Below are 24,987 nucleotides of genomic sequence, written 5' to 3'. Positions count from 1 at the left end.
GCTTGTGTGGCCGAGGTGGAGGGGCCGACCAGCGTGGCACTGCCGTGGACCTCAGCCGAGGAGACGTTCCTCCCTGCCAGGCCTTAGAGATGCCTCCTCGAGAGCTATCTGGCATCGATTTTCCAACTCCACTCCTGAGAGTCTGCCGAGCCACAAAGTAAAAGAAGCAGTAACTCTGGGGGTTTTTTGGCCTCCATACCTGCCGAGGCTGTCACGTGCCAGTTGTACACTCACTGGTATAATTCCGAGTAAACCTTGCCAAAAAGGATCCCTTGGTCTAGTTAAAATAATACGTTAGTTCAGAAATAGGCGAGAAATAAGGTGTCCCGGTTGGGGCGGGAGGCCCCTGGGTGAAGCAAACGGTTCACATGCTCGGCTGCTAACGGAAAGGTTGGAAGTTCAAGTCCACCCTCCGGGGGTGCCTCCGAAGAAAGGCCTGGTGGTTATGAATGGGAGATGGGCCATGGGCGGCTGGATGGAGGACAGTGGTGCTCTGACACAGAGGGTAGTCATGAGTCAGTAGTCCCTGCTGGGTGGCCCCTGAGTGGTTTGGAAGTCATTTTGGGGGATATTTGGCCTTCTGTTATCATTGGGGATCTTTAGTTCATGTTTGGGTCAAAAGAAAGTAGAAGCTAGAGCCAGAGGAGCCAGCCTCCTCGAGACCCAGCTGTGTGACTTGGGCACATCAGCCACCTCAGCCCAAGTTTCTGCTTTAAATTAGCACGAGAGGGGGGAGGGGCGATAAGCAATGACTCCTCCTGGACCGCCGAGGGGACCATGCGCCCAGTGTGAGCGAGCCATCCAGGGCTGTGCATGCTCACAGCGAGGCCAGGGCGCTAGGAACGAACATGCTTTGGTTCTACATTCTGAGTCCCAGGACCTGGGCTGGATTAGTCTATTAAAAGGATGGTGGCCGAGGTCCAGTCCGCCTGGCCTCCCCATTGACGCGTGAGCCTTGAGATCAGTAGAGACCTCCAGCTGGACTGCCATCCCACGCTGCCCCATCTCTGCAGCCCCACGCTGAATTTCAAAAGATGCCGGCTTCCTCCCACCCCACCTTCTTATCTCAGAAAGAGCGGTCTGGCCCGCAGCCCTCCCTTCTGGAGGCACCAAATGCAGACATCAAGAGGGAGGGAAGAAAGCTGGAGCACCACCCCCAAGGACTGCGTGCTCACAGACGCCCACGCGTGATCTGACCCCATTTCTGACCTGTGTGCTTGAAGCTGGCCTTGGGCACAGCTGCCGAGGGTGGGTCCCCGAGCCAGGGCAGAGGCGGGAGGCGCCAGGAGGCAGGGGGAAGATGCATAAGAGAAGACCGTGAGATCTGTCTGTTCTGAGTGGGGAGCCACGGACTGGGCTCTGCCCAGGAGCTGGAACAAGTGGTTCCTGAGAGTGGGAATGGACTCCACTCAGGAGGGAGGGAGCCCAGAAGGACGGAGTGTCTGTTCTTCTCCGCCCTCCGGGAGCATGTAGACTCATAAATGCGGGAGAGAGACTGGAATGTGCCATGAATTACGTCAATAGGGCCCTTGTGTTAGTCTGGTTACTTTAGAGAAACAAATCCACAGAAATTCATGTATAAGAGAGAGTTGTATATAAAGGTTAAGTGTGCATCAAGAAAACATCCCAACCCAGTGCTGCCTGAGCCCACAAGTCCAACATTAACCCATTAACCCATATGTCCAACACCAATCCACAAAGTCGTCCTCCATCTCACAAAATACACGCAAGGATGCCGACTGCAGGAGGAAAGCCGAGTCAGTGAATGTGTCAGCATCTCAGCGCTGGCAGGGGTCTCCACACGGCTGCTCCAGCACCCACGGCTGCATCGGGGTAGGTCTATGTGGCTTCTCCTCAGGGATGTCTTGCAGGAAGTGAGCCTTGCAAGCTAAAGCAGGGAACTGGCTAAGGCAGCTGCACACTAGTCTGACCATCAGAAAGCAAGAGACCCGAGAACTCGAAAGGTGAGGTTCAAAGGTGAGCCATTTATCTCTCTGTCCTTCAATCAACCTCACACGCATTTATCAGCCAGGTTGGCACAATACACTAACTACCTCAACCCCTTTAGGGATTTCTACCGCAGCGGGTCTCCTACCCGGTCAATGACAGTGAGATTGTAAAGACCCCTAAATGGCAGAAAGTAGTTTCACGCAGGCCCTTTCCAACCGGACCCAGGACACAGCTGGTCCCTGGTGGACCATCATGTGCTTGGAAGGCATAGACCAGGGCCTCCCATTTGGGCGAATGCAAAAACCACCTGGAAGTTTGTTTAAAGTGCTGAATCCTGGGTCCTACCCAGCATCTAAGGTTCTGATTCCGGAGGTGTGGATGGAACTTGGGGGTGTGCCCGTGCTGATCCAGGAATCTGGAGTGAGCCTGAGAGAGTTCGTATTTCCTTCTGAAGCGACGTAGCCCACCCCACACGTTGCGGCCCCAAGCTCTGCTGCATACTCCGGTCCTTCCCTCAGACACTCTGTGGGGCTTTGGTTTGGAGGTTCTGGAGATCAGAGGTTCCCAGACTTTTATGCCCCACCACGCCCTTTTCAGAAAACACGAACCCTGTCCAGATGGTTGATGCTTCCGTTACCCCTTCTTCCTACTCAACACCCCAGGCTGCTACTACTGGACATCATGCTAGGGCTCCCCAGGGGGGGGCGGTATGGCTCACTTTGGGGACCCACTGAGCTCGATTGATGGTTGAGACTAGGAAACGTCTGCTTTACACGATGTCCTAGGTCCTCGCTAGCTACCTCTTTACTTATTGATAGCGGCAACAATGGGCGGAAACACCCGTGGTGAAGAAGAGGGCACAGAGCCAGGCAGCATTCGTTCTGTTACACGTGGGGGGCTACCTGAGAAAACCCCGTTATCTTTTAATACCATGATTCCACGAACCTTGTGAAACCCCTCGTGTGGAACTTCTCCATGGGTCATTGCTCACTCGACGCAAACTCTTAACCACCACTGCTGCCGCCTGGGCTGCTCACCGGTGGCAAGGCGGGCAGTTCGAAACCACCAGCCGCTCCACCAGAGAAAGAATCCCATAAAGAGTTACAGCCTCGGAAATCCACAGGGTCAGCTCTACCCTGTGTCCCATCGGGTCACCATGTGTCGGGCTCAACGCTATTTTAACCCTTAGTCAGCTGGTGGATTTTTTTTTTTTTTACACAGCAAGTGCTTTAAAGAGATGTACACCTCGGTACAATGTAGTGCTTTCTCACTCATACTTCACATACATTTCTCCCCCCGAAACTGCTGCCCGTTAGCTCTGGTCACCAGATCTGATGGGTGTTGGAGTGGCTGAGGGACTCCAGGAAACCACGCCTGCCCTGAACCCCTTCGGGAGTTGGCAGCTGTATATATACACACAAGAGTCTCTTCTAGGACTCTTTCCTTCAAATCAAAATGAAGAATTTAATTTATCAGTTAACACTCCATAGCAACTGGAAGGCTTTTGCGGCTTCCTCCAATCACCATTTCTCAAGACACAGCCAGGCATCCCCATTAGCTGCAGCATGAGAGGGAAAACAGGAAAGAATTTGACTTCCCCTCGGGGATGGGATAGGCGGGTGAGTAGAGGGTCAAGCCCAACTCGGCGACTAGCATGACCACGGGAGGGGTAGGGGTGGGGGGCGGGGAATATGGAGAGGAGATCCAGGCGAGCAGAGGGAGTCGGGGTCCAACACGACGGCATGTGTACCCTGCCAGGCACGGGGACTCCGACAGCAGCTTATACCAGAAATTCTAAGCTAATAGCCATCGTGGGGAAAACCAGTCGTCATGAAGAATGGCCGTCTACCCAACTAGGGGTCAGGCCTCCCACTCCAATTGGACAGAGTCCAGGGCTAGAAGGACAGACTCTTTTGGCTGTGAAAATGGCCATCTCTTCTCTCTGTGACCAAGAGACCACCTAGTCCCTGTTTACACATGACAGCTCAGCCTTGGGCAGCTAAGATCTATAGGCCTTGGCTCTCGCCCCTCTCTGGGGCCGTGACCTGTGTCTCTTTGCTGTCCACCCAGACCTCAGGACCAGCTGGTTGACAGCAACCTCCGCACTCTTCAGTGTCCCCGGCTCCCTGCTGGGCCCCCCTCCCCCACCATGCTCGTGAAAGCCAGAGCTGCCCGCTGACCAGGCCCTCAGCAAATTCCTATCCGCTCCCTTTGACGGCCATTCCTGCCCGCTGGCTTTTCATTCAGTGCCTGAGTCGGCTGCCTCTCCTGCGGTCAACAGCCATTCTCTGTGTACGCACATGCCTGGGCACACACGTGTGTGGGTGACTCCTACAGCTGTGCATTGATCTCTGTGTATTATCTCACTTGACCTTGAGGTAGAGCAAATATTATCAGCCCCACTTTATAGATGAGGAAACTGAATTCTCGTGGCGGGGAGCAGCTGCCTTTAGCAGACATTGTGTGAGGGAGGAAGAATAAATACAGCCGTGCACGCTCCCTGTCTCCTGTGCTCAAGGCTACGCAGGTAATCATAATAATCATTCATTCTTTCAGAAATATTTATTGAGTCCCCATTATGTGCCAGACACCGAGAGTACAAGGGGAGGAAGACAGACAGACTAACGAGTGTTTATTGAGCATTTGCTCTGGGCCAAACACGGCGTTCACTCTCTTACAGGTCTTGTCTAGATCCTCTGGCTGACTCCCTGGCCCCGGAGTAGCTGTCAGCGTCCTCACTCTCACGAGGAGACGGGCTGGGGACTTGTTCAAGGGCCCCTCTGCAGCTGGTCAGACTCCAGGGCCACCCGCCTCGCCCCTGAGCTAGACTGCCCACCAACCGTGATGTGCTGCTTCTCAGTCCAGTGCCATGTGCCCCCACAGAGCAGACACACACGGGGCCAAGGGCAGGCAGCTCCTGAGAACCAGACGGCCTGCCGCAGGTCCGGCCTTCTGCAGGGCTCCGGGACCTGCCCACACCCTGACCCTGAGCGTGGTTCCGTGAGGCAGCCTGCCTGCCCCGGGGGGCTCTACCGCTGCCTGGACCTCCTGCCCAGGGTGACTCCGGAGCCTGCTCCAGTCCCAGAGCTGCCCTCCGTGGCTCACCAGCCCCCGGGCCTACCCCTCACCCTTGTCCTGACTTCACCCTCTGAGGCTGCTGACCCTTGCACACCCCATTTACCAGGGTAACCGGGGTATAAGCTCCCCCCTTCTTCCTCCTCCCATGGGCCGTGGCTTTCTCACTCAGCCAAGAGCCCCTCCTCCCTCTGACCTGGGAGAAGACCCAGGTCTCTAGGCATCACCTGTCTACTCTTTCTTTAAGCCTCTTCTCTTTCTGCAGACTTCCCTGTAGACCCTCTCCCCCACCTCCTGCCTGGCCTTGCCCAGGTGCGCTATGAATCCACCACCTCTCTTTGGTCTTTGCCTCCCGCCCCCAAATGCATAGATTTTAACCGCTGAGGAAACCTTCACTTCACCTGTGTCCCAAGCCCCGTATCCTGGGCGTCTCTGAGTCCCTTGTGCCTTCGGTGCGCTCGAGTAACTGAAGTGAGCCTCATGAAAAATGTAGCGACATTAAAAGGTTTCTGAACACCCAACCATGATAAGTAAATTCTAAATCAAACACTTAATGCATCCAAGGTGTTTCTGGCAGCTCTTGCCCGTGTTGCAGATTTCTCAGGTGAGAAGGGGGTTGCGAGTTGGGGAGGGGGGGAGTTTAAGAAGCCAAGAGGTACACTGCTGCCCCCATCCACTCCCGTGCCCCCACCCCACCCCCATCCCTCGTCCACAGCATCTCTCCATCCGACGCAACGAACCTCTCCAAGGACCCAACCTCTCCCGGGAGGTCAGCTGTGGCTTCCCATGTGCCAATTGCTTCATCCAGTCCTTGGCCCGTGTGTGTGTGTGTGTGTGTGTGTGTGTGTGTGGTGTGAAATTCAACACTTCAAATGAACCATCTTAAAATGAACAACTCATCGTGTTCCACACCCACCACCTCTAGTTCTGAAGCATTTTCTTGTCCCCACAGTACAACCCACAGCCCTTACGCAGTGATTCCGCCGCCCTCCCCTGCCCCCCGGGCCCCTAGCAACCGCACATCTGCTTTTGTATCTCCGCCTCTGCGGGCTCCGGGCATCCCCTGTGAAGGAGAGGGCGCGACACTTGTTCTTTCGTGACTGGCTTCTTTCAACGGGTAACATACACTGGACCGTCACGTCTCCTGTGGCTGGATAATATTCCACTGCATGTATACCGGGGGGTGGGGGGTCAGAAAGTTTGTGGGGAGATGGAATAAAAAGATCATGGAGCGCTTCAGGCTGTCGGTAGTGGCGCGCTCACCCCCAGGTCTCTGAGGAGATCAGATTACCCTCTTTTCTATTGCCCTGAGTGGTGGGTGCGGGTGGGTAAGATTCTTCTGGAAGAAGTGCCCCCTTAAAGGGACAGGAGCCTTGGCTGGGGTCCTACCTAGTCTGAGAACCTTGTGTGGGGCCCAGGGGGGGTCGGTGTATTTAAAGAGGCGAAACATTCCTCAGGGACTGGGGTGAGTGGGTACGCAGACCAGGGGGCGGAGCACAAAGGTGACATTGGAAAGTTCTTCATTTGGTCATAATTCAGTGTTTGGTGGCACTAGCCTGAAAAAATGTTATTGGACCACGAATAAATTACTTGAATCTTCATTTTGGAACTGTCATGTGAGAAGACTGATATTCGTTGATTAGGAAATTAAAAAAAAAAAGATCATGGGGTTTTCCATGAACCCTCGCAGCCTCCTGGTGTGTCTCATGGTGCACATTCACCCATTGGTGGACATTGAGGTTTCTCTGAGTTTTGTCTGTGTGAACAGTGTGCACGGGCCCTGGTGGCAGCTGTGAGGGCAAAGACGAGGCTTTCTCCTCCCCTGGAGTTACAGTGTCAGAAACACAAGGACCGTGCTCCGGTCTGACAGGGCCGCCATGAGTCAGCATCAGTTCCATGGCAGTGAGTTTGCTTTTCGTGGACCATGTTCCTTTAAATCCATTGGCATATCTGGGGGTGGGAGTCCAATGATTTCACCGAACCACTGGTCCACCCTCTGGTGGCTTTCTTGAGTTCTTGAAAACATTGCATTTATGGGCCCCTCCTCATTAACCCCTGATTTCCTGATTTTTTTTAACTTCTGCAGAGAAAGCTATTTGCTTTCAAGCAGTAGAACCCGGTTCCAGATAGCTCACAGAAGAAAGCGTTTTGGGAGTCGTGCAAGGGGCTCTCATGGAACCCAGTTCCCATTAGCCTGCACCCTTGCTCCCTCTCGCTCCATGCCGATTCTTTGTGCGCACCGATCCTTATAGCAATACTTGGATAGAATGATCCACTCCACTCAGGATCCTTCAATGGCTCTGCACTGCCTTCCCAGCACAATCGGAACACTCAGTTCACAGACCACATTTTCCACCGTCTCGCCCGGCCCGTGCCGTTCCAGCTTTGCTCGTAGTTCCCAGCACACACATTCTCCTCATCCAGCTCCTCTGGCCTGTCTTTCCTAAACACACTCTCCCACTTCCTGATTCGTGTCCTCACTCGCATGGCTCTTCTCTGAGCACCCAACCAACTCATCTCCTAGTCAAACCCTGTCCATCCTTCAAGTTGAGGATCAACTGCATCTTCTGTATGTACACTTGACCCGGGCAGTCGGGACCTCTCCCTCCTTGGGACGCTTGGGACTCAGAGCCATGCCTTACCTGCCACACTAAACTGGAAGTTCTTCGGGCAGCAGCATGAATGACCTCTTATGCTGTGTGTCCATCACAGAATCTAGCAAGTTCCTGAACTAGGAATAGGATCAGAAGGGTGGAATGAACTACTTGGATCAAGCTTGTTACGTTTAAGCACCTATGAGAGGGAACCAAAAAAAAGGAAATTTTTGTTTTGTTTCCAAAGCTGTGTATTTAAATTTTTTGGTAACAAAACAACCTTATCATCTTCAAAGTACTCTCATTACACTGAATACTTTTGTCAAATCTGCGATTCTGTTCTTGGAAACGTTTTCCAAACTCATCTATTTGGATTGCTGGCAGCACCTCCTTTGTTTTTTCTTCACCTCTTCTATGTCGTCAAATCACTATCCTTTCATGTCCCTCTTCATTCGCATGGACGAAGCCGCATTGATCAAGGTCAGGTGAGTCAGATGCAATGGGCAAGAGAGGTATGCTGTTTTTTACCAAAAACTGGTACACTGAGATGGCTATGTAAGCAGGTGCATTGTCGTGGTGGCAAAACCAGATCCCTGTCTGCCACAAATCAGGTCTTTTTGGTCAGACACTGTTATGCAATATTTTCAGAATGTCTAAATTGAAAGCTTGATTAACAGTCTGACCTGGTGGAATGAACTCCAAATGCACGATCCCCCTCCCATAAAAAAATGAGCATCATCTTGATATTTTATTTCATTTGACAAGTTTTTTGGGGGGGGCAAGGTGACGATGGCTTGATTGATGTTTGCTTTGGGGTCATAAGAATAGCACCATGTCTTGTCACCAGTAATGACCTTGGAAAAAAGCCGGGGTCTCTTCAGAGCTGTTCTTTCAAAGCACGGCATGTTCCCACTGACGCTCTTTTTCCTGGTCAGTCAGAACCAGAGGCACACATTTCAGAGCGACCCTCTTCATTCCCAAATCTTCCATTGTAATTCACGGAACCAAGCTCCCAGATGGTCCAGACTACTTCCCCATCCGTAATTCACGGAACCAAGCTCCCAGATGGTCCAGACTACTTCCCCATCGCACCAATGGTCCATGGTCAGTCTTTAAGCCCAAGTAAATGGATGTTGTCAACATTTCCATCCGTTTGGGAAGTTGACAGACATCCAGAGCGAGGTTTATCATCAATCGACATCCCACTTCTTTTGAAATGAGAAAATCACTTGTACACTTGAGTTTTTCCCATAGAGCTGTCCTTGTAAGCTGTGTTCCACATCACAACAGTTTCTGTGGCATTTTTCCCGAGCAGGAAACAAAATTTCACAACTGCATGCTGTGCTCTTAAATGAGCCCATCACCAAAAAAGAGGTTCTAGCGAAACTGCTTTTACAAAACAAAACAAAAATTCACTGTGACCAGAGAGACCTTTCCCAGGTGACACCACTGAGTGCACTAACTCAGAGCGAGTTGCTCAGTGCTCTCCTGGTGGTAACAATGAGTACTATGAAAGCCCCACCCAGTGAATCTTTTCTCCGTTTGGGTGGGGGTACCCCCTCATGTTTGGCTTCTTGATCCACCATATCACCCCTCAGTTGGCCCACCTCCTCAACTGAAAGCGAGACAGTAAAAGCAGAGACCCACAGCTTACTAACTAAAAGCTTCTGGGTCATTAACAGCATGAAGGAAAGCATGTTTGTGCAGAGATGGAAGATTTTTGTAGCCACGCAGTGCAGGGGTTTGCCTGACTCCACGACAGCTTGGTCACAGAGTGGGGTTAACTCTCACCTCTTATCCCCCACGCCCCACATGAGCCTTGTTGCTGCCCCCTTTCAGGGCTCCTGCCACCCCGTAGCCCAGCCCTGCTGTCTGGAACAGACAGGCCTTGGGAGCAGACTGGAGGCCATGAGCCAGGGCCACTTCTAGGACAGAGTGAGCCAAAGAGTTGCTCTACTTTCTGTGTTTACCTCTCCGTTGGGGGAACCTTGAGTGGTGTCTGGAGGACACAGAGACTCCGTGGTGCCAGCGAAGCGCTACTTTCCATCCGTAGGCCCTGGCAATCTGTCTTCCGAGGGCCCAGACCCAGACGAGAGACGATCTCTCCAGGACTCATCCTTCATTACCTCCTGGCACTGCTCTTCCTGAAAACAGTGGCTCCCAAGACTCTGCTCTTGCTCAACATGGAACTAATGGAAGGCTGTCAATCACAGGCTGCCAGCTCTGAGTTCCAAAGATGGACCCATGACCCCCCTCAACCAATCAGAGCCCTTTCCTGGGTTCGGTTGGCTGGTTGGTTCACATTTGATTGAGGAAAGAATGCGTCTTCCATGCAGGTACAGAAGCTGAGGTGTGAGGCCCTGAGTACTAGGGGCCGGTAGACAGAGAAAAGAGGAAGAGGGGCGGAGAAGCAGCAAAGCTGCCCTGGCCATGCCCTGGTTCATAGCCCTGAGACCAGTCACCCCTGTGGCCGCGCTGTGCCCTTGCTGTTCCTGCCAAATGTGAACATATGAGTCAATAAGCTCCTTCCACCAAGCTCAGGTTGAGTATTTGTCACTTTCAACCAAAGAATCCCAATTCGCACAGCCTCCATCTGTCATCTGAATCCCTTCTCTGACAGTTTATAGACTTGCTCGCTCCCTGCCTTCCTCTTTTCCTGGAATAAACATGAATTGAGAAATGTCATCACGGTCATCTTCATCATCATCCCCACCACCACCTACAACATCATTAGCATCAACAGCGACATCACCAACCATCATGGCTGAGCACCTGTTCCTTCCTGGCATCAGCTTAGGTATGGTGGGAAATAGAGCTGCCTACGATCGTCTCTGACTTCTGGGTGCTTCTCTGCCCATCAAAATATAAGAAATTCCAAGGGCACAGAGCGCAGGCCGAGCACAGATCTTTTGTAGCACAAGGCATAGATCATCAGTCTGCACGGAGTGTCCACAGCACACACACGCTCATCATTGCAGATGAGTCTGACCTTTTGGTACCAAACATCCCTTTCTTGAAACCCTTTTGCCCCTTAGGACAAGAGGCTCTTTTCCTTCATCCTTAAGTTGCTTTCTCTTAGCATGGAGGGTTTTTTCACCCTAGTCAGCTCCTCACCTGGCATCAGATCTGGTACCCCTCCTCCCCCAGGATGCCCTTTCTAGCCTGATCCAGTCTACTTCCTCTTGCTTGAGGTCTTCCACCTCTGATTTCTCTTCGGGCCCACAGCTCTGCCATCGCCAGGCTCCGTCCCTTTAACCTCATTCCTGGCCTCTTGATAGATGCCATGTTCCAGTATGTAGTCTGTGAATCTCCTGTTTGAATTCCTTTCCATGTTTCCTGGTCCTATGTAACTGCAGTGACTTTCAAAGAATTAAATCTATAAGAACGGGAGTGAGTGGGTCGGGGGAGTTTACACCCATATCCAAAGAAAGAATCTACGCTCAGTGTCATGTATTCAAAATGGGAAGCATTTGAACTTCCACCGAAGCCTCAATACAAAGGAAAATTTTATGGGAGGAATTTAGCTATGGCTAGAGAGGAAAGGCTAGATGAAGGGAGTTCTGGAAAACAGAGATGTCTGAGATCCCTGTATTCCTTATTGCTCTTCCACCCGCAGGCTTCACACCAGACCCTCGGATATTCTGAGCTCCTAGAACCAACCCAACCAGACACAGGCAGGCCTCCCTGAGGCGACCAGTGACTGAGTAACCAACTGGCAGTCCCGGAGAAGTCCACTGATTTCGGGATACTCTCGTTTCTAAGGATGAATTCTTCCGCTGAGGTCTGAGAGGATACATCATCCTGATCTGCTTCCTCTTCTACAATATGACGAGCTTGGGTGAAAAGGACTTCCCCCACAATTCTGTGGGTCAGAAATTTGAATAGGGTTCAGGATGTCCACATGACATCCGCTGCTGTCCCCCCACTTAGCTATATTCGGCTGTTGGTTAGGATGGAAAGTCCAAAAAGTGGTGCTGGTGGGGATGGGGGGGGCGGGGGCAAGACGGGTTCTGGGTTTCATTCTGCACAATCAGAAGCCCCCGGAGGATTATGAGAGCGATGCTCTGATTGATGTGGTAGATGGTTCCAGGTGCAGTGGGTGGGGTGAGACCAGAGGAGGCAAGTTGGGAAACCAGAAACGGTGGCAGTAAAGGAAGAAAGAAGGGAAAGAGTTTGAGACCTTCCAAGAGGAAGCAATGACAGGATTCGCCAGTGGATGACATACGAGGAGGGTGGGAGGAAGAACCAAGGCAGATAGGTGCCAGGGTGTGGGCTTTGATACAGACGTGGGGTACCCGCTGGACAGGGACCAAGCAATCAGCAGTTCTATTTTAGACATGCTCCACCTGAGATGACTATGAGGCATACAAGGGGAGCCGGCAGGTGGGTAGTCTGAGCTCGGCTGGGGACTTGGGATGGAGGCATAAAGACAGAGTGGTCAGTCAGGGACGTTATACCCTAGTGAACCAGAAAGACAAGCAGAGAGGCCTGAGGACCAGGTCAGAGCCCTGTAGGCTTAAGAAGGCGAGGAAAGGAGGTGGAACTTGTAAAGGGGACAAGGAGAAGGAGCCAGAGAGAGAAGGGGAAAATGGGTGTGTGTTGGGGGGGCGGGGTTCTAAGAGGGGAGAGTGTTGTAAGAGGAAAGTTGGGGACCAGAGAGCCGTGCCAGACACATCTAAGAGGGCCAAGGGAGATGAAAACAGAAAGAGCACACCGAGATGTGGCCCGTAGAACATGCCAGGGACAGGGACTATGGAACGAGTGGCTTGGGTGGACCTGGGGGCGGAAGGATTGGATGCAGTAAGCGAGCAGTGAGGAATGGGGACAGCTAGTAAAGATAACTTTACCGAGACGTTCAAGGATAAAAGGAAACGAAGGGATCTAGCCACAGAGGATGAAAGGTCCAGGGTGAGAGGGGGTCAGGGTTCAGGCCTAAGAAATACTGGACCATTTCTGCAAACAAGGAGGCATGATCCTGGAGAGTAAGAGGCAGTGCCTGGGTGGGGGTGGGGGGGTTCCTTCTGAAACGCCGACGTGAACTTAGCACGGTGTCACCCCTCACAGTTTACCAGGCGCCATCTCTCACACTCTCTCACTTAACTCTCACAGCCATGGTATCACACCAGTGAGGAAATTGAAGGTTGAAGGAATTAAGCAACAAGCTCAAGGTCAGAGGCAGGACGTGAAGGGCCCCAGGGTAGACCCCCTTCCTGTCCACAGCTGTCCTGTCCTGGGAGGCTGACTAGCCCAACGGGGCAGCCTTGAGATGCAGGCTGCTACAGTGGGAGGTGGACAGACAGCACAGCCATGACTCGTCCCTGATGGTGTCTCTCAGGCAGGTCTCACAATGGTCCCCAAGCCAGGCACTTCATCCCGCTGGGCCATCCTTTTCTGTTGTGAAGCCCAGCTGCTTCCCAGAGATAGGAATCCCATCCTGCCTCTGACTGAGCATCACAGTGTCCTCTTGGATTTCTGGAAGTGCCCGGTTGTCTCTGGCAGAAGTCCGGGAGAGGGGGAAGCGTCAGCCCATGGCCCCCACATCCGGCTCCCTGAGCCGTCAGGAGGCCTGGATGGAACACAGATGCTGTGGAGTGGTGGTGGGCAATTCTCCCGGCCTCTCCATACCTCCACCTCCACCTCTGTAAAATAGGGCTGTTAACAGGGCCCGATACCCTAGGATGGGGAAGAGAAAGTGGGTGTACAGTACTCATGGCGAGTGCTCTATGAATGAGACTCACTTGTAGTTATTTCCCACTACTTGTCTGCTAGTTTGGCATCCTGTGGTGACGCAGGTACGGCTGTGATGCTGGAATCCATGGCACCTGGTCTTTCAGGTACCAACAGTCACTCCCGCGGGACAGGCTTCAGGGGAGGGGGAGCGGTGTCCAGGTGAAGGCCGACTAGGAAGAAACGCCTGGAGAACCACGTCCAGGTATTGGCCAGTGAAAACCCCTGGCGCCCAGGCAGGGTACTGTCTGATAGGTGGGCATTATGCCCCATCTCCCGGCAGCCCCATGCACTGCAGAACGACGCGCCGCCCAGACCTGCGCACCCTCACAGTGGCTGAGCTTGAGCCATGGTCACAGCCACTTGTCGAGGGTCTATCCCGAAGATGAAGCCCCTGGGCTGGAAGGCACCGCACAATGGCCACCACCGTGAGCCCAAACCCCAGGAATTGTGGAGGTGGCACAGAGCCCCTTCGTTGAGTGGCACGCAGAGGATCCGTGAACTGGAGCTGAGGCAGGGTGGCCAGTGACAGCCATGTGACTGTGGCCATCCACTCACTGGCCCCACTGGAGTGCAAGGACGAGCTTGGTCGGGCGCCCGCTCGGTGCTCAGTTCTCCAAGAGATACCGCGGGTGTGGAGGTGCCATGAAAGGCTTCCCTGGCTCTAGTAGCATTGCCTCAACAAGAGGAGCGACTCAGCCACACAAACCACTCTGCCCTCAGCAGGAGGAAGGGAAGGCAAAATCCGTGGGTGTCCCAAGAGGAGAAGGTCATATCTGCTGTGGTCACCGAGGCAGGACGGAAGGGTGGTAGCAGGCTGAAATTGCAGGACCGTGGTGGGGGGTGGGTGGGGAGGCACTGCAGCCGGGCAAAGCCACAGACTCCGAAAATGGAGAGGCACAGTCAGGGGGTGGTGAGGCACAAAAGGGGAGCACCATCTTCATGGGGTACAAGGGAGGGAGGAGCAGTTATCCTGCAGGAAGAGGCTCTGAGCATCAGCCCTGCTGACCCTGCTGAGGGCAGGGTGGTGGAGGGAAGGGCAGCCACCTGGGCACTGTCCCCTAGCCTGGCATTCCATGTGCTTGCTCCACAGGCATCGGGAAGTCTGACATGGGAGCAGTTGGTGAAACTTCATGTCTGGCAGTGCCTGGCGGGAGGAGGGCGGGCTCAGGACTCATCCCGGCTTGCCCTGTGGGTTGGGGGCAGTCCCTATGACAGATGGGAACATTTGACCCAGCCTAGGAACCTCATCCCATCATCCCCATCCTCCAGGGAAGAGGCAGTCCATGGTCTTCTGGTCCCTAGGGGCATCAACCATAGGAACCTTTTGTGCATGCCTACAGGTTCAAGGTGGAAGGACTTGTCGTTAATGTAGGGAGCCTCACTCCCCCCGACCCCCACCGGGAGCCAGTCCCAGGTCAGGGAGCAGGCATGCCAGAGCTCCAAGGGGGGCAGACGGGATTTTACATGATGGCTCCTCCACCGTGGCCTTCTCTTAGGTCAGATGCATGAACCCCAAAAGAGAGACCAAAGGGGTCCTTCAGAGCCACTATTTCAGGGGCATCTAAACCTTGGCTCTCGAAGCCCTTAAGCATTTTCTAGATGGTGGTGCACCAAATACACACTGTATCCATGGAGACACGCGGCTGAAACATCGGCGAGTGCCCAAGGGCCTGCCCCCCACCACAGCCTGGGCCACACACTGGCAAGCTTCTGATCGGGCCCAGCCTTTTCATTTCAGAGGAGAAACTGTCAGGAGAAGGGACTTGACCGGCCCACCGACACCACACACATTTCGGCCGGGGCCTCGGCTGGGAGCCTGTGAGAAACAAATGATGAGAGTGTCTGTAAACTGTCAAGTTTGCGGACTCATCCGGACTCTGCCATTTACAAGGAGTTGTCAGGCACTTTGCACCGTTGCTACCTGGGAGGAGGCTGAGGAAGAGGGTGTGGGCGGCGTCCTAGGCAGTGGGGAAAGAACATGGGGCTTTGGACCCTGGCCACCTGGTTTGAACCCAGAGCACCGTGCCCCACCTGTGTGACCCCAGACAGTTCACTCTGCCTCTCTGACCCTCACTTTCCTCTCCTAGAAAAAACAACTAACTAAGTAAAACAGAAAGCGCCAGACCGACCTCTCTGCAATCAGGTGGGGGTTAGCCAGACAATGTCTAAGAAAGGCCTGGACTCAGAGCCATTTCCTGTCCCTGAGGGCTGGAGCCAGCTGCTGACGGTGCTGGACTGCGGGTCTTCTGTCTGCCACCCGGACACGTCTCCATAGGTCATGCCAGGCCCTGAGCACGCAGCCCGCACATGCTCTTTGTCAAGGTGTCTGCGGACTGACCTTCCATCACCGACCGGGCGGCTGACTCAGCCCCAGCCATCACCCTCCGCTCTCCCTTTTCACACACTGTGGGTGCCAGAAAGCTTCCAGCCAGTTGCTCAACATCCCAAAACCTCACCAGCTCGGCATCTTGGTGACAGAGGAGAGGGCCCAGCTGGATCGGTTTCAGGAATGCGAGAAGTGATTTCTTTCTCTCAGGCCCTTGGAGAGTTCTTTTCAACTTCCTCACCCCAGCCCCAAGTGTTCTCAGCCACACACCACCACCACCACCACCCTGCCAGAGGCCGGCAGCAGAGTTTCACTCTGGTTTTTCCCATCCAGGTCAAGACAAGGGTCAGAGGCTGGGTAGGTCCCTGGGAGTCTGGCCAGGTAGTGGACCCAGGAGGGGGAAGAGGCCTTCAGACATCTAGACTGCACTGCTGGGGGGTGACATGGGGACGTGGCTTTCCTGTTGGGTCTGTAGGGTGGCAGAGGAGATGGGGGAAACGAGGGTGGGCCACCTAAGCTTCAATGACTCAGACATGAGCCCTGCTGTCAACACTTAGTCATCCAACAAATACGAGCTGAGGGCCTAGCCTGTGTAGAAGGGGCCCCGGTGGCACTGATGGTTAGTCATTGGGCTGCTAACTGCAGCTTATAAGCCCTAGCCGCTCAGGGGGAGAAAGATGCACACTTGTGCCTCTTACGTCTTTTAATTCATGGCAGTGGGTCATGCATTAGGCTGCCCACGCAGTTTGACACCACCAGCCACTCCTCTAGAAATATGAGGCTCTCTACCCTCCTAAAGAGTTGGCATCTTAGAAACCCACAGGGCAGCTCTGCTCTGTCCTACAGGGTGGCCATGAGTCAGAATGGACTTCATGGCAGTGAGACTGGTTTTCGGATTCCTCTTGGGACAAAAACAAGACTTTCTAAGCCCTCACTGCCATCAAGTCAATCCTGCGCCATAGTGACCCAACAGGAAAAAGTAGAACTGCCCCTGTGGGTTTCTAAGGCTGTGAATCTTTATGGGCGTTACACATTGGACTGCTAACTACAAGGTCAGCAGTTTGTGACCACCAACCACTCCAAGGGAGAAAGAGGAGGCTTTCTATTCCCATAACGAGTTTCACTCTCAGAAAAGACAGGGGCAATTATACTCTATCCTATAGGGTTCCTATGGGGTACAATCAACTCGATGGCAGTAAGGCTTTTCTGGATTTACTTTAAGGAGCCCTGGTGGCATTGTAAGTTAAGCATTGGACTGCCAACAGTAGGTCAGAGGTTCAAACCCACTAGGGAGATAACTGAGGCTATTTGCTCCTGTGAAGATTTATAGTCTCAGGACCCCTAATAGGGCCGCTATAAACTGGAATCGACCCCATGGCAGAGGGCTTGGGGTTTGGTGGGTTTGGGCCCTGCTCCAGGTCCGGGGGAATAGAAGAGACCAGCGATTCCGCCCTCGTGGAACTGGCACTCTACTGGAAGCAGACAGATCGTAAGACAGGAGTGAGCATGGTGGTGATCGTAGAGAGCCAGGGGTACAGCGGGGTGGTCATAGCTGCCAGTGAGTCGGCTCCAACCCAAGGCGACCTGCACTACACAGGGGCAAAGCATGCCCAGCGCTGCACCTTCTTCATGCTCACTGGTCCGCTCAAGTCCACTCCTGCAGCGACTGTGTATCTTGAGGGTCTTTCAAGCTAGGGGCTCATCTGTCACCATGAGCATAAATAATACTATGGTGAGCACTACAGCAGATATGACTGTGATCACTACAGCCTGTGACATTGCTGTGAGCTCTATAGCCCATAACATTACTGTGATCACTACAGCCTGTGAAATTGCTGTGAGCTCTACAGCCCGTGACATTGCTGATATCACTACAGCCCATGACATTACTGTGATCACTACAGTCCATGACATTACTGTGATCACTACAGTCCATGACATTACTGTGATCACTACAGCCCGTGACATTACTATGATCACTACAGTCCATGACATTACTGTGATCACTACAGCCCATGACATTACTGTGATCACTATAGCCCATGACATTACTATGATCACTACAGCCCATGACATTACTGTGATCACTACAGCCCGTGACATTACTGTGATCACTACAGCCCGTGACATTACTGTGATCACTACAGCCCGTGACATTACTGTGATCACTACAGCCCGTGACATTACTGTGATCACTACAGCCCGTGACATTACTATGATCACTACAGTCCATGACATTATGTGATCACTACAGCCCGTGACATTACTGTGATCACTACAGCCCATGACATTACTGTGATCACTACAGCCCGTGACATTACTGTGATCACTACAGTCCATGACATTACTGTGATCACTACAGCCCGTGACATTGCTGTGAGCTCTATAGCCCATAACATTACTGTGATCACTACAGCCTGTGACATTGCTGTGATCACTATAGTCCATGACATTACTGTGATCACTACAGCCCGTGACATTACTGTGATCACTACAGCCCGTGACATTACTGTGATCACTACAGTCCATGACATTACTGTGGTCACCAAAGCCCGTGACATTACTGTGATCACTACAGCCCATGACATTACTGTGATCACTACAGCCCGTGACATTACTGTGATCACTACAGCCCATGACATTACTGTGATCACTACAGCCCATGACATTACTGTGATCACTACAGCCCATGACATTACTGTGATCACTACAGCCCGTGACATTACTATGATCACTACAGTCCGTGACATTACTGTGATCACTACAGCCCGTGACATTACTGTGATCACTACAGCCCGTGACATTACTGTGATCACTACAGCCCGTGACATTACTATGATCACTACAGCCCATGACATTACTATGATCACTACAGCCCATGACATTACTGTGATCACTACAGCCCGTGACATTACTGTGATCACTACAGCCCGTGACATTACTATGATCACTACAGCCCATGACATTACTGTGATCACTACAGCCCGTGACATTACTGTGGTCACTACAGTCCATGACATTACTGTGATCACTACAGCCCATGACATTACTGTGATCGCTATAGCAGATAAAATTCCCGTGATCCATAGGGTTTCCCCTGGCTAATTTTTGGAAGTAGATTGCCAAGCCTTTTTTCCTAGTCTACCTTAGTCAGAAAATTCCAACGAAACCTGTCCAGCATGGGTGGGGTTTCAATCCCTGGCATAAATTCCCAGATCACAAGAGCAGCAAGCGAGCATAGTTGGTTGACAGGTGGGTGGTGGACAGGGCGGTGAGGGGTGCCAGCGTGGGCAGGGGAGGCCTCAGTCAGAAGGAACAATTGAGCAGGGCCTACAACAAAGGAGAGGACTGAGCCACCTGGAGGAAAAACATCCTGAGCCAAAGGAACAGCATCCACAGAGTCGCTGAGACAAGAATGGCTTGTCCCAGGACTTCAGTAAATTGAGGTGGGCTTTGTGCACCTCTAGTGAGAGGAGAGAGGCTGGGCCTTGAGGGTCAAAAGCTTTTCTCTTTTCTTCTGAGCTACTTAGAGGGGAGGGCTATTGAAGCCAAGAATAACATTACATCTGTTCTTATTCTGCCACCTGGGGTCCTAAGTCCCTGCCTCCCATTAAACACTGAGGCTCTGTCAGGGGCGGTCCTTCCACAGCTCCTGCCCTCAGGCTTCTGCTCCTCCAGGGCTCCTCCACGTGGGGTTTCTTGGGATAATGAAGGGGGCGAGTTCAAGTCCCAGCACCTGACACTTACCTTGTGAACTGGGCAGGGGGCTTATCTTGTATGAGCCTGAATCCTGGATAAACCTCAGTTTGCTCGTATCTGTGAACTGGGCTACTAATAATACCTCACTTGGTTGTCATTGGGTTAAAATGACTGACATTGTGTGTGTGAAAGTGCCTTTTACATCAAAATGGGTGAAATAAACATGGGGGGGCGGGTTATTTGATTGGTTGGTTTGGGTTTTTCAGTGAAATCGCTGCAAGGGGTTGTCCCTGGCCATTCCTCCCCCTGCCTGTTACATTGTGTCCCATCCCACTCCACCCCCCCACCCCCGCTGACTTTCACTTTTCCTGGGCCTGGCACTGTCAGGGACCCCCACCCAGGGGCCCCGAGGGTCTCCAGCGATAGCTCTGGGCCGCAATGCCCATGAAATGCAAGAGTCCCTGGCTCTGACCCCGTGGGACTGGGGGCGATCCTGGCTGCCCCTCCTCAACGCCCCTCCCCCCCTCCTCTCCAGGTACAACGGCCCCAACCTGGTTCTGAAGTACGAGCGGGCCCGGAAGCGGCTGGTGAACATCGCAGTGGACGAGCGCAGCTCACCCTACTACGCGCTGCGGGACCGGCAGGGCAACGCCATCGGCGTCACAGCCTGCGACATCGACGGGGATGGCCGCGAGGAGATCTACTTCCTAAACACCAATAATGCCTTCTCCGGTAAGGACCGGGCCTTGGGCCCTCCTCTCCATGCATGCCCCTTACTCTCCCCACAACCGAGCACAGGACCATGGGGAGCCCACCCCTCCGCAGGCAGAGCCCCCCCCTCACCTCCTAGGCCCTGGGCTTCTTTCTCACTGCAGCGAGGTGGACCATGTCCTGGCCACGCCCCCTCCTGCCCACCCCCTCCCACCTGGTTCACCACCGGAGCCTGCAGACCAGACTTTCTGTGCTGCTTGGGGTGGAGTGGGGTAGGGGTTGAGCAGTGCAGCTTTCTGAAATGCGCTGAGATCCTCCTGTGCGCCCCCACCCCTGCCACACACACACTTTGAAGGTTTCATCCGGGCTCCTGAGCTGAGTTCATTGGTTCATTCCACAAAGTGTCGAGAGCACCCCTGTGGCACGGTTCCAGGGATGGGGTGCTACAGAACCAGTCTAGAAGGGGACAGACCTTGAATGCGAGGGGTCTCCTGGCTGGGGAGTCTAGCGCAAATGCAGATTCTGAGTCTGCAGGTCTGGGTGGGCCCCAGGACACTGCATTCCTAACCAGCTCCAGCTATGAGGAGGTTGATGGTGCTGGTCCGGGAGCAAAGGGCCAGGTCACAGTCACAGCAGCATCGGGTCCTTAGGTAGTGCTGACTGGGGACTGGGATCGATGGATGATCTCACTGTTAAGTGTGTACTGGTCAGACTCTCACTGCCATCGAGTGGGTTCACAGCGACCCAGAGAACACAGAACTGCCCCTATGAGTCTCTGAGTCTTAACTCTACAGGGCAGCAGAAAAGTCCGTCCTTCTCCAAGGGAGCAGCTTGTGGCTTTGAGCTGTCAACCATGTGGTTAGCAGCCCAAAGCATAACCATTCCTCCACCAGGTCTCCTGTGTACTAGTATTAATTTAAACAAGCAAACCTCACTGCCATCAAGTCGATGATAACTCATAGTGGCCCGATAGGGCCAGGTAGAACTGCCCTTCTGAGTTTCCAAGGCTAGAACTCTTGATAGAGCTGGTGGTTTTGAACTGCTGACCTTTTGGTTCACAGCCCAATGCATAACCACTTTGCCACCAGGGGTCCTTGTGTACTGGAATCCCCCCCTGCCCTCTGAAGAGCAGAGAGGGTAAATAGCTTGCCCAAGGCCAGGCAACTTATATGTCCCAGGATCCAAACCCAGGGGTCTGACTCCAGATCCCTCCTTTTAATTAAGACACTCTACAACTTTTTCCACTTGGTGACCCCAGGACTCCGTGTGGCACAGATTGGCGGCTGTGTTCTTAGGCTGTAGGTGGAGGTGTGCCCCTGTCCTGACTCTGCCCATCCCTCAGGTCTGCTATAAGAAATAGGCTCCTGGGGGACTGCAGGGCTGAGGCAGGCACCTGGAGAATGGGCTCTCTTGTCCCTGGGGGTCAGATTACAAGTGCTCGGGACACACACACACACACACACCATGCGTGGCAGCAGCCTCTTGGCTTGGCTCTGGATGAGACCCTGTGGGTCAGACCTGTGTATCCATCACCTGGGCGCTCTCATCTTCCTGGACCCAGCTATGGGGACCAGCCTCCCCGCCCCACCCACGCATCTTCCCCCTGGCTCTCCCTTGTTGTCCTTGATGGTTGTCAAGCCCAAGCCAGGACCCAGCCTCTGGGCTGCCCCTGCCAGTCGCGTGGATGGGAGGGGAAGCGGTCGGAGCCTGTGCCAGGGGCAGGAGTGGGCAGTGCCGGCTGGCGGGCTGCCAGCTTGTGCAGCCAAGAAACAATGAACCACAGCCCGAGTGATGTTTTATGGGTTTCATCTCATCTTGCCACCGAGTGAGGCCTGAGTGATCGTAATTATCCCTATACAAATATCAGGGCATGATTACCCAGCTGGATTTACTGCCCTCTCTCCAGCCAAGCCAAGATTGGACTAGGACACGATTAATTGATGGGCTGATCAACTCTTTAATGTGAGACAAGGTCGGGGAGGGAGCAGCATTGAGGGGCCGCTGTGGAAGGGGTGAGCCCCAAGGAAGATACTGGAGAGCAGGCGAGGAGAGATGGGGAGAACTGAGGAAGTTGGGATGGGGGAGGGGCAGGCAAGATGCCAGAGGAACAGACACCACCACCCAGCCCCCCAGCTCATTAAGAACAGAGCACGCGGGCTGGGGCCATCAGTGTCCCTAAAGCAGCGGCCCTTCCCACACGCTTCAGAGTGGTCTATTGCCAAGGACATCACAGAGCAGTGGTTCTCAGCCCAGGCTGCCCATTAGAATCACCTGGGAAGCTTTGAACAATCCCAACTCCCAGTCCAGTCTGAGCAGAACCTCTGGGGACAGGGCCCAGGATCAGATTTGAAAGTGCCTCACCGCCAAGAGGATTCCTAGGTACAGTCAAGGTTGAGTCACGGCCCCAGACTCCGCGTCCGTTAGCTGCACACTCAACTATTGTGCTTAGGTGCCATCAAGTCAGTCCGACTCAGCAACCGTGTGGGCCGCAGACGGAAACGCTGCCCGGTCCAGCGCCTTCTGCATCATCTCGCTCTTCCTGGAGGCCATGGCCGCCGCCACTGTGCCAATCCATCTTGCTGAGGGCCCTCCTCCCTTTGACGATCCCTCTGCTTTACCAAGCACCACGCCCTTCTCCCTCCTGATAACCCGTCCAAAGTAGCTAAGTCTCCTACACTTATTCTAGCTGTATTCTTCCAAGACAGATGTGTTTGTTCTCCGGCACTCCCTGTTATATTCGGTGTTCTTCCCCGACACCGTAATTCAAAGACTTCAGCTCTTCTTTGGTCTTCTTTATTCATTGTTAGCTCTGTTCACGTGGACAAGTATATAAGGCGGTTGAAAACATTATGGCTTGAGCCAGGCGCACCTAAGTCCTCAAAGTGACATCTTTGCTTTTCTACACGTTAGGGAGGCCGTGGGCGACAGATGTGCCCAACGCAGTCCGTTGTTTGATTTCTCAAGTGCTATTCCCGTGAGGTTGACTATGGATCCAAGTGAAATGAAATCGTTGACAACTTTAATCTTTCCTCCACTTATTACGATGGTGCTGATTGGTCCAGTTGCGGGGGTTTCTGTTGTCTGTGCGTGGAGGTGCAATCCACACTGAAGGCCGTAGTCTTTGATCTTCATCAGTAAGTGCTTCAGCTCTTCTTCGTTTCGGTAAGCGAGGTTGTTAATGAGCCTTCCTCCAATCCTAACGATTCCCTCGCCTTCATATAATCCAGCTTCTTGAATTATTTGTTTAGCGTACACACTGAATATGTATAGTGAAAGGACACACAAAACTGACACACGTTTTTTCCCGATTTTAAACAAAACAAAAAACTCACCACTCTAGTCCTCGATGCCAACTCAGAGTGAGCCTACAGAGCCATGACCTTTCCTGTGAGTTTGTGAGTTTCCAAGACTGTAACTCTGTGTGGGACTCAAAAGCCTCCTCTTTCTCCCAAGGAGTGGCCGGTGGTTTCAAACTGCTGACCTTGCAGTCAGCAGCTACTGAATATTACCCCGTTGCATTCAAACGAATGCCTCTTTGTCTATGTCAGTGTTTCCCAAAGTGGGCGATACTTCCCCCTGGGGGCACTGAGACTATCCAGGGGGCTGGATATCTCTACTTTATCTTGGATTAGGGCTATCTTTCTAACCTGTCCAGGGTCTCTATGCGTCAGGGTCACAGAGAGACAGCAGTGAGTGCGTATAAAAGCTTTTAACTGCCGGGGGGGTGGGGGGAGATGCAGGGAGCTCTAATTTATTTTTTTCCTGTAAAGGGGGGCGTTGGCTAAATACCTACATTGGGGACCCTCTGGTCTCTGTATGTGCTCCTCGTGAGCACAATCAAATGTTTCAGATGCACCTCTCTTTGCAAGGTGATCCATAGTGTGTTATCATCCACACAGCCAATGAAACACAAGGAAACAAAGTAACTGTCTAGAAACGATGATGGCAACATATGTACAAATGTGCTTGATCCAATGGATGTATGGTATGGATTGTGGTAAGAGCTGTAAGAGCCCCCAATAAAAGGATCTTTCAATTAAAAAGTTATGGAGGAAAATTATGACAACTTTCATCTTTCAAAAACACACAAGGAAACCTCTTTCTGGTACTCTCTGCTTTCATTTCCGGGTCATCCGATATTCCTATGTGTCAAAGGCACCCCTCCCTCACATCCTTTTCTAAATCTGGCTTGAGTTTCTGGCAATTCCTTTTGTTGCTGTTGTTGTTTTCTGGTTTTACCTTCTTTTCTTTCTTTCTTTCTCTCAACCATTTTATCGGGGACTCTTACAGCTCTTATAACAATCCAATGTTGCCTTCATCATTTTCAAAGCATTTTCTTTCTACTTGAGCCCTTGGTATCAGCTCCTCTTTTTTTCCCTCCCTCCCCCACCTCTCATCCTTGTGAACCATTGATAATTGTAAATTATTGTTATTTTCATGCCTTACACCATCTACTGTCTCCCTCCTTCTACATTTCTGTTGTTTGTCCCCCTCTGCGATGGGAGAGGGGTGGCTGGGTAGGGGGCTGGCAATTCCTTTTCTGTTTGCTACAGCAGCATTTTAAAAATTACCTTCAGTGAACTTTTACCTGTGTGTGACATTACTGATATGGTTTGATGATTCTCCCATTCTGTCGGACCACCTTACTTTGGCATGGATACAGGTTTGAATCTCTCTCAGCCAATTGGCCAGGGAGCTGCCTTCTAAATGTCTTGGCATCGATGCGCCGCCCAACTCTTTAGCCCCATTCATTCACGAATGTGGTCATTCACTGAGCAGAAATTTATAGAGCACCTGCTGTGTGCCAGGCTCTATCCTAGACCCGGAGGCTGTCTCCGTGAATTAAAGATAGCGTCCCTGTCCTCATCAGGCTTACATTCTAGCCTCAACACAGCCTTGTAT

The 24,987-nt window shown here is 52.7% G+C and overlaps 1 protein-coding gene across 1 annotated transcript in view; it reads left to right on the top strand.

The window, feature by feature from the left end:
* CRTAC1 (cartilage acidic protein 1) overlaps positions 1-24,987 on the top strand; it is a 164,258-nt gene that overhangs the window by 78,091 nt on the left and 61,180 nt on the right. The window contains exon 3 of the mRNA XM_075534506.1: positions 19,910-20,106. Within this exon, the coding sequence (XP_075390621.1) occupies positions 19,910-20,106 (197 nt within the window). The remainder of the gene's footprint in view (positions 1-19,909; positions 20,107-24,987) is intronic.

This window comes from Tenrec ecaudatus, chromosome 16 (genome assembly GCF_050624435.1).
Source record: "Tenrec ecaudatus isolate mTenEca1 chromosome 16, mTenEca1.hap1, whole genome shotgun sequence".
Classification (NCBI taxonomy): domain Eukaryota; kingdom Metazoa; phylum Chordata; class Mammalia; order Afrosoricida; family Tenrecidae; genus Tenrec; species Tenrec ecaudatus.
This window is presented reverse-complemented; position numbering and strand designations above follow the sequence as displayed.